This window comes from Salmo trutta, unplaced genomic scaffold, assembly GCF_901001165.1.
Source record: "Salmo trutta unplaced genomic scaffold, fSalTru1.1, whole genome shotgun sequence".
Taxonomy (NCBI): Eukaryota; Metazoa; Chordata; class Actinopteri; order Salmoniformes; family Salmonidae; genus Salmo; species Salmo trutta.
Window position 1 is genome coordinate 45,088 of NW_021823172.1, and position 9,534 is coordinate 54,621.

Consider the following 9,534-nt stretch of genomic DNA (forward strand, 5'->3'; position numbering starts at 1 on the left):
CTCAGGCCAACCTGTGAGTGTGTGTGTGTGTCTTTCAGAGGGGATAGCCCAAATGCACCTTTCCATTGGACATTTGTGAACATTGGACAATGAATTCATCTGTAACAGACATGCACGCACATACACATTCACACCAGTGTGGTTGTTGAAGTGGTCTTGGCCGAAGGTGTCGGAAAACAATTAAAATGGATCATAAAAGTCTGTCTCTACTCTCTCCCTTTACTGTGATGATATATACACACTGTCTCTACCCTCTCCCTTTACTGTGATGATATATACACACTGTCTCTACTCTCCCTTTACTGTGATGATATATACACACTGTCTCTACTCTCCCTTTACTGTGATTATATATATATATATATATATATATATATATACATACATACACACACATACACACACACACACACATACACACAAATGAGGATACTTCAAACAGTACCTTTATAAACACTGTAGAGAAATCCAATGTGACACAGACACGTCTAGACACAGTAAATAAAGACTTGTTCCAGGAAGATAGTTTATTCCCTAGAACAGAGAGCCAGAGAGCTATTATACTTTAACACGGTCACACACACACACATGTTCACACACACACTAGTACACACACGTTCACACACGCTATTGCAGAACCACACACTCTAGCGTACACAGACACACACACACACATTCACAGGCTAGTACACACACGTTCACACACTCACTAGCGCACACATGCAAGTGCGCACACACAAACATGCTAAGACACACACAAACACGCTAAGGCACACGCGGACACGCTAAGACACACACGGACACGCTGAGACACACGCTAAGACAAACACACGAACACACACATGAACACGCTAAGACACACACGGACACACACAAACACGCTAAGACACACACACGAACACGCTAAGACACACACACGAACACGCTAAGACACACACGAACACGCTAAGACACACACGAACACGCTAAGACACACACGAACACGCTAAGACACACATGAACATGCTAAGACACACACGGACACACACAAACACGCTAAGACACACACACGAACACGCTAAGACACACACGAACACGCTAAGACACACACAAACACGCTAAGACACACACAAACATGCAAAGACACACACAAACACGCTAAGACACACACGAACACGCTAAGACACACATGAACATGCTAAGACACACACGGACACACACAAACACGCTAAGACACACACACGAACACGCTAAGACACACACGAACACGCTAAGACACACACAAACACGCTAAGACACACACAAACATGCAAAGACACACACAAACACGCTAAGACACACACGAGCACGCTAAGACACACACGAGCACGCTAAGACACACACGAACACGCTAAGACACACACGAACACGCTAAGACACACATGAGCACGCTAAGACACACACGAGCACGCTAAGACACACACGAGCACGCTAAGACACACACGCTGTGCAGGATCCCACTATACACTTCTGTCAGAAGACAACCTCTAAACTGTACATAAAGCTTTTCACAAAGCAAACTTTCATTACAACAATGATCATATTTACATCTATTTCCAACACATACGCACAAACACACAGACACATGCAAGCACACACACCAGGGTCTTAAGACATTCTATGACGACAGATGGCTTTAGAACTGTTCAGAGACAGGCCAGCTATCCTTGCTGCTAGGCAACTGTAAGAGATTCAGCCAATCGGTTAGCAGGGCTTGGGACTACGTCCAGTCACCTCTGTCATATCGAAGATTCCGCCCCTTTATGACCTCCCTCCTCTGATTGGATCAGGGCCCTGTCAGTCCAGTCAGCGACCCAGCCCTCTCTCTCTATGTCTCTGATTCGCTGAGTTTGTTTCCCAATCCTGTTCCCTGATTGGTTGTCTCCTGGGCGGAGGGGCGGGCCTCAGTCTGTGTCCATGTCCATGTGACAGAGGTTACTTCCTGTCTCCAGGGCGGTCCGGTAGAGCTTCAGAAAGTGGCGGTAGTGCGGGGAGCAGCCAAGCCACGCCTCTCCGAACCGCACTGCCCCCGTGAACAGGAACTCCTCCTCCTCCCTCGGCTGCAGCCGGCACCGCAGGGGCGTGTTCAGACGTCCGGACCACCCCTTTCCTCTGGCTCCGTCCCAAGAGAACACTCCGCTCTTCTGATGGAACAGGCGGCTTAGCGTCACGGCAACGGAGGAGTGGTCTGATGACGAGGGCGTGTCAACGCCACGGATACTGCCGCGACCCGCTGGAGAGAAAGAGGAGAGGAGAGAGATGAGGGAGGAGAGGGGGAGAGAGATATGGGGGGAGAGAGATATGGGGAGGAGAGAGATGAGGGAGGAGAGAGATATGGGGGGAGAGATATGGGGAGGAGAGAGATATGGGGAGAGAGATATGGGGGGAGAGATATGGGGAGGAGAGAGATATGGGGAGGAGAGGGAGGAGAGAGATATGGGGAGGAGAGGGAGGAGAGGGGGAGAGAGATATGGGGAGGAGAGAGATATGGGGGGGAGAGATATGGGGAGGAGAGAGATATGGGGAGGAGAGGGAGGAGAGAGATATGGGGAGGAGAGAGATATGGGGAGGAGAGAGATATATGGGGAGGAGAGAGATATATGGGGGGAGAGATATGGGGAGGAGAGAGATATGGGGAGGAGAGAGATATGGGGGGAGAGATATGGGGAGGAGAGAGATATGGGGAGGAGAGAGATATGGGGAGGAGAGGGAGGAGAGAGATATGGGGAGGAGAGAGATATGGGGAGGAGAGGGGGAGAGAGATATGGGGGGAGAGATATGGGGAGGAGAGAGATATGGGGAGGAGAGAGATATGGGGAGGAGAGAGATATGGGGAGGAGAGAGATATGGGGGGAGAGATATGGGGAGGAGAGAGATATGGGGAGGAGAGGGGGAGAGATATGGGGGGAGAGATATGGGGAGGAGAGAGATATGGGGAGGAGAGAGATATGGGGAGGAGAGGGGGAGAGAGATATGGGGGGAGAGATATGGGGAGGAGAGAGATATGGGGAGGAGAGAGATATGGGGAGGAGAGAGATATGGGGAGGAGAGAGATATGGGGAGGAGAGGGAGGAGAGGGGGAGAGAGATATGGGGAGGAGAGAGATATGGGGAGGAGAGGGAGGAGAAAGATATGGGGAGGAGAGAGATATGGGGAGGAGAGAGATATGGGGAGGAGAGAGATATGGGGAGGAGAGGGAGGAGAGGGGGAGAGAGATATGGGGAGGAGAGAGATATGGGGAGGAGAGGGAGGAGAGGGGGAGAGAGATATGGGGAGGAGAGGGAGGAGAAAGATATGGGGAGGAGAGAGAGGGGAAGAGAGAGAGATATGGGGAGGAGAGAGAGGGGAAAGAGAGAGAGATGGGGAGGAGAGAGAGGAGAAGAGAGAGAGATATGGGGAGGAGAGAGAGGGGAAGAGAGAGGAGGAGAGATAGGGGGAAGAGAGAGCGATGAGGAGGAGAGAGGGGAAGGAGATATGGGGAACAGAGATATGAGGAGGGTTGTTCATGTCCTCTACAGCTGGTGCTGTTTGTGGCTGTGTTCTAAATCAAATCGAATAACATTTGCAACATGCTGGTGAACAACAGGTGGAGACTAACAGTGAAATGCTTACTGACGGGCCAACAATGCAGAGAGAAACATTTTACAGTAATAGAAAAATAACACGAGTAACTTGGCGATACACACGTGGTACCAGTACTGAGTCAATGATAACTTGGCGATACACACGTGGTACCAGTACTGAGTCAATGATAACTTGGCGATACACACGTGGTACCAGTACTGAGTCAATGATAACTTGGCGATACCCACGTGGTACCAGTACTGAGTCAATGATAACTTGGCGATACACACGTGGTACCAGTACTGAGTCAATGATAACTTGGCGATACACACGTGGTACCAGTACTGAGTCAATGATAACTTGGCGATACACACGTGGTACCAGTACTGAGTCAATGATAACTTGGCGATACACACGTGGTACCAGTACTGAGTCAATGATAACTTGGCGATACACACGTGGTACCAGTACTGAGTCAATGATAACTTGGCGATACACACGTGGTACCAGAACTGAGTCAATGATAACTTGGCGATACCCACGTGGTACCAGTACTGAGTCAATGATAACTTGGCGATACACACGTGGTACCAGAACTGAGTCAATGATAACTTGGCGATACACACGTGGTACCAGTACTGAGTCAATGATAACTTGGCGATACACACGTGGTACCAGTACTGAGTCAATGATAACTTGGCGATACACACGTGGTACCAGTACTGAGTCAATGATAACTTGGCGATACACACGTGGTACCAGAACTGAGTCAATGATAACTTGGCGATACCCACGTGGTACCAGTACTGAGTCAATGATAACTTGGCGATACACACGTGGTACCAGTACTGAGTCAATGATAACTTGGCGATACACACGTGGTACCAGTACTGAGTCAATGATAACTTGGCGATACACACGTGGTACCAGAACTGAGTCAATGATAACTTGGCGATACCCACGTGGTACCAGTACTGAGTCAATGATAACTTGGCGATACACACGTGGTACCAGTACTGAGTCAATGATAACTTGGCGATACACACGTGGTACCAGTACTGAGTCAATGATAACTTGGCGATACACACGTGGTACCAGTACTGAGTCAATGATAACTTGGCGATACACACGTGGTACCAGTACTGAGTCAATGATAACTTGGCGATACACACGTGGTACCAGTACTGAGTCAATGATAACTTGGCGATACAGACGTGGTACCAGTACTGAGTTGATGTGCAGGGGTACGAGGTAATGGAGGTAGATATGTACATATAGGTAGAGGTAAAGTGACTAGGTAACAGGATAGGTAATAGACAGTAGCAGCAGTGTGTATGATGAGTCTAAAGATTTAGTGTAATGGGGGTTCAATGCAGATAGTTATTGGTTAACTATTTAGTGGTCTTGTTCAGTCTTATGTTTTGGGGGTAGAAGCTGATCAGGGTCCTGTTGGTTCCAGATTTGGTGCATCGGTACAGCTTGCCGTGCGGTAGCAGAGAGAACAGTCTATGACTTGGATGCCTAGAGTCTTTGATCATTTTAGGGCCTTCCTCTGACACCGCCTGGTATAGAGGTCCTGGATGGCAGTGGATTCGGCCCCGGTGATGTACTGGGACTACCCTCTGTAGCGCCTTGTGGTCGGATGCCAAGCAGTTGCCATACCAAGCGGAGAAGCAGCCAGTCAAGATTCGCTCAATGGTGCAGCTGTAGAACATTTTGAGGATCTGAGGGCCCAAGCCAAATCTTTTCAGCCTCCTGAAGGGGAAGGCGTGGTGTGTGTGTGTGTGTGTGTGTGTGTGTGTGTGTGTGTGTGTGTGTGTGTGTTGTGGTGCGTACCTGTGTGTGTGTGTGTGTGTGTGTGTGTGTGTGTGTGTGTGTGTGTGTGTGTGTGTGTGTGTGTGTGCTTACCAAAGTCGCTGGTGCATACCGCCATCAGGATCTGGTCATCTGTGCAGGGTGTACAGGAGGCTGAGAGAGAGACATGAGACACATGACATATACACCACCATACACCCCCACACACCCCCATACACCCCCACACACCACCACACACCCCCATACACCCCCACACACCACCATACACCCCCACACACCACCACACACCCCCACACACCACCACACACCCCCATACACCCCCATACACCACCATACACCCCCACACCCCCCACACACCCCCACACACCCCCACACACCCCCATACACCACCATACACCCCCACACACCACCACACCCCCCCATACACCCCCACACACCCCCATACACCCCCATACACCCCCACACACCCCCATACACCACCACACAGTATACAACACTGGCATCAGGTATAAAGAAGAGTGAGCATGTGAGTCAGTTAGTCCTGTATCTCTCCACTAATATTCTCCTCCCTATTTCCATCCCCCATCCATCCCTCACTTCCTGAGAGAGGGGAGAGGAGGTGATGAGGGGGAGAGTCTGGTTCTCTCACCCCCTTGTTGTTCCCCCTAGCTCTATTTGGGGTAGAGAGGGAGGGGTGAGGAGGGAGAGAGGGAGGGGTGAGGAGGGAGAGAGGGAGAAATTAGGGATGAGGAGGAAGAGAGGGAGGGGTGAGGAGAGAGAGCGGGGGGGTGAGGAGAGAGAGAGGGAGGAATGAGGAGGGAGAGAGGGAGGGAGGGGTGAGGTGGAGAGAGGGAGGGAGGGGTGAGGTGGAGAGAGGGGGAGGGGTGAGGTGGAGAGGGGGGGGTGAGGTGAGAGAGGGAGGAATGAGGAGGGAGAGAGAGGAAGGGGTGATGTGGAGAGAGAGAGGGAGGGGAGGGGTGAGGAGGGAGAGAGGGAGGGGTGAGGAGAGAGAGGGAGGAATGAGGAGAGAGAGAGGGGTGAAGAAGGAGAGAGAGGGAGAGAGAGAGAGAGGAATGAGGATGGAGAGAGGGAGGGATTAGGAGAGAGAGAGGGAGGGGTGAGGAAGGAGAGAGGGAGGGATGAGGAGGGAGAGAGGGATGTCTATGGGGGAGGGTACAAGATTAAGGATTTTCACGTGTGTGTGTGTGTGTGTGAAAGAGAGTGTGAGAGAGTGAAACAACAGGTGGCAGAGAGCGTAGTCAGGGTGGTAACCTTTGACCCTGTCTGCCAGTAAAACAACTATTAAACACACACAGTCTTTCTCTTTGTCTGTTGATTGGTTTTATGGCACACACATACCTGTACTAGGCAGATACAAACCTCTCTCTCTCTATACCTGTACTAGGCAGAAACAAAACCTTTCTCTCTCTCCACCCTCTCCCTCCCACTCTCCCTCCCTTCATTCTCCATCTGACCAATAATATCCTCTCCCTGTCTTGCAGCAGACACCGCTGACTGACAGCTGGATGATGATTGGCTGACCCCTGGGCTTAACCCCAGTGTGACCTGTTGATTAGCCTGCTTGTTTTTATATGTCAGAGTGGGAGACGAGAGAGAGGGGGGAGAGAGGAGAGGGAGATAGAGGACAGCAGTAAGAGAGGGAGGAGGGTCTCTGGTCTGGTCTGTGTCTGTCTCTTGAGCGACAGCAGGGCTGTGGATGTGTGGATCTGGGCTAGACTGCTTTATTAGGCTAGACAGACAGTCACCCTGTTTAACTCCTGTCATCTCCTGCCCCCTCCCCCTATTTATGCCTCTTCCTCCCCTTCTTCAGCTAACACAGGGCCTATTTAATGTGTCTAGGGGTCAGTTGAAGCAGTGGTTCATTCTTCCTCCTCTCTCTGGACTCTGTCACTGACTCTGTCCACCTGTCGTGTTACTTTGTACAGCCCTTGATCTGGGGAACGGGTTCTATTGCCTGGGTTCTACCATGGAATGTGTGTGTTGGTCTCTTACCAATGCCAGTGTTCAGGTGTGTGTGTGTGTTAGTCTCTTACCAGAGCCAGTGTTGAGGTGTGTGTGTGTGTGTTAGTCTCTTACCAGTGCCAGTGTTGAGGTGTGTGTGTGTGTGTGTGTGTGTGTGTGTGTGTGTGTGTGTTAGTCTCTTACCAGTGCCAGTGTTGAGGTGTGTGTGTTGGTCTCTTACCAGTGCCAGTGTTCAGGTGTGTGTGTGTGTGTGTGTGTGTGTGTGTGTGTGTGTGTGTGTGTGTATATATGTTAGTCTCTTACCAGTGTTGAGGTGTGTGTGTGTGTGTGTGTATATATATGTTAGTCTCTTACCAGTGTTGAGGTGTGTGTGTGTGTGTGTGTTGGTCTCTTACCAATGCCAGTGTTCAGGTGTGTGTGTGTGTGTGTGTGTGTGTGTGTTGATCTCTTACCAGTGCCAGTGTTGAGGTGTGGGTACAGATGAGCTCCAGGTCCGTGGCTGGCCACCAGTTCATACTGAAACACTGTGATCCTCCTGCTGATGTCCTGCTGGCCCACTGCCTCTATGAACAGCGCCCCCTCTGTCAGGGAGAAACACTGCACCCTGCCACGCGCCTGGAAATATAGCAAACATGATTAAATATATACTGGTGTATGTATGTACTGCTGTAATGTACTGGTGTATGTATGTACTGGTGTAATGTACTGGTGTATGTATGTACTGGTGTGATGTACTGGTGTATGTATGTACTGGTGTAATGTACTGGTGTAATGTACTGGTGTATGTATGCACTGGTGTAATGTACTGGTGTATGTATGTACTGGTGTATGTATGTACTGGTGTAATGTACTGGTGTATGTATGTACTGGTGTAATGTACTGGTGTATGTATGTACTGGTGTAATGTACTGGTGTAATGTACTGGTGTATGTATGTACTGGTGTAATGTACTGGTGTAATGTACTGGTGTATGTACTGGTGTATGTATGTACTGGTGTATGTATGTACTGGTGTAATGTACTGGTGTAATGTACTGGTGTTATGTACTGGTGTATGTATGTACTGGTGTATGTATGTACTGGTGTAATGTACTGGTGTAATGACACTGAGATAATCATATTCACACAAGTACTTTATGAACATATCAACAACTATATTTACAGTGGTTAAACTTAAGCATGCATTTTTTGCCTATGTAACATGCTCTGTGCTGTTCTAAGCCAGGTTACTGTAAAATATCTGTGACAACTTCTGATGTAAAAAAGGGATTTATGAATAAATGTGACAGACCGACTGATTGATCGAATGCTGACTGGCTGAATGACCGACTGATCGAATGCTGACTGGCTGAATGACTGACTGATCGAATGCTGACTGATCGAATGCTGACTGGCTGAATGACTGACTGATCGAATGCTGACTGGCTGAATGACTGACCGGCCGACTGACCACCAGACAGACTGACCGACTGACTGACCGAATGCTGACTGGCTGAATGACTGACTGATCGAATGCTGACTGGCTGAATGACTGACCGGCCGACTGACCAACAGACCGACTGACTGGCTGAATGACTGACCGGCCGACTGACCAACAGACCGACTGAATGACTGATCGAATGCTGACTGGCTGAATGACTGACCGGCCGACTGACCAACAGACCGACTGAATGACTGATTGACTGACCGAATGCTGACCAACAGACCGACTGACTGACCGAATGCTGACTGGCTGAATGACTGACTGACCGAATGCTGACTGGCTGAATGACTGACCGGCCGACTGACCACCAGACAGACTGATTGACTGACTAACCGACCATCTACCTGTTCTGTCTCAGACATCAGCAGGCGGAGCTGTCCAGCTCTCTCCAGGTAGAGGTGTGATCCGCGGGAGTCTGTCTGGGGCTTGATGCAGGCGTGCAGGCCGGGGGAAGCCCCAGACGTGGGCTCCGTGTTGGGCCGAAGGTTGACGATGAGGGCCCCAGTAGGATAGAGCCACTCTAGACTGCCCTGGGAGCAACGTAGGTATACCTGCTCCACATCACGGGAGTGAGACTCATGGGTCAGACCACTGGGAGAGGAGAGAGGGGGGATGAGAGAGGGAGAGAGAGGCAGAGAGATGGGGTAGAGAAGAAGAGGGAGGAGGAAGAGG

The 9,534-nt window shown here is 50.1% G+C and overlaps 1 protein-coding gene across 1 annotated transcript; it reads right to left on the bottom strand.

Annotated features, from left to right (window-relative positions):
* Positions 1-1,523: 1,523 nt before the first annotated feature.
* On the bottom strand, positions 1,524-9,453 carry LOC115189510 (meteorin-like protein; the record flags this gene model as incomplete). The annotated part of the gene is given in 4 exon segments (XM_029748121.1): positions 1,524-2,251; positions 5,491-5,550; positions 7,833-7,995; positions 9,207-9,453. Coding segments are annotated over 4 exon segments (799 nt in total), but the record flags the coding sequence as incomplete, so codon positions are not given.
* Between the last annotated feature and the right edge of the window lie 81 nt (positions 9,454-9,534).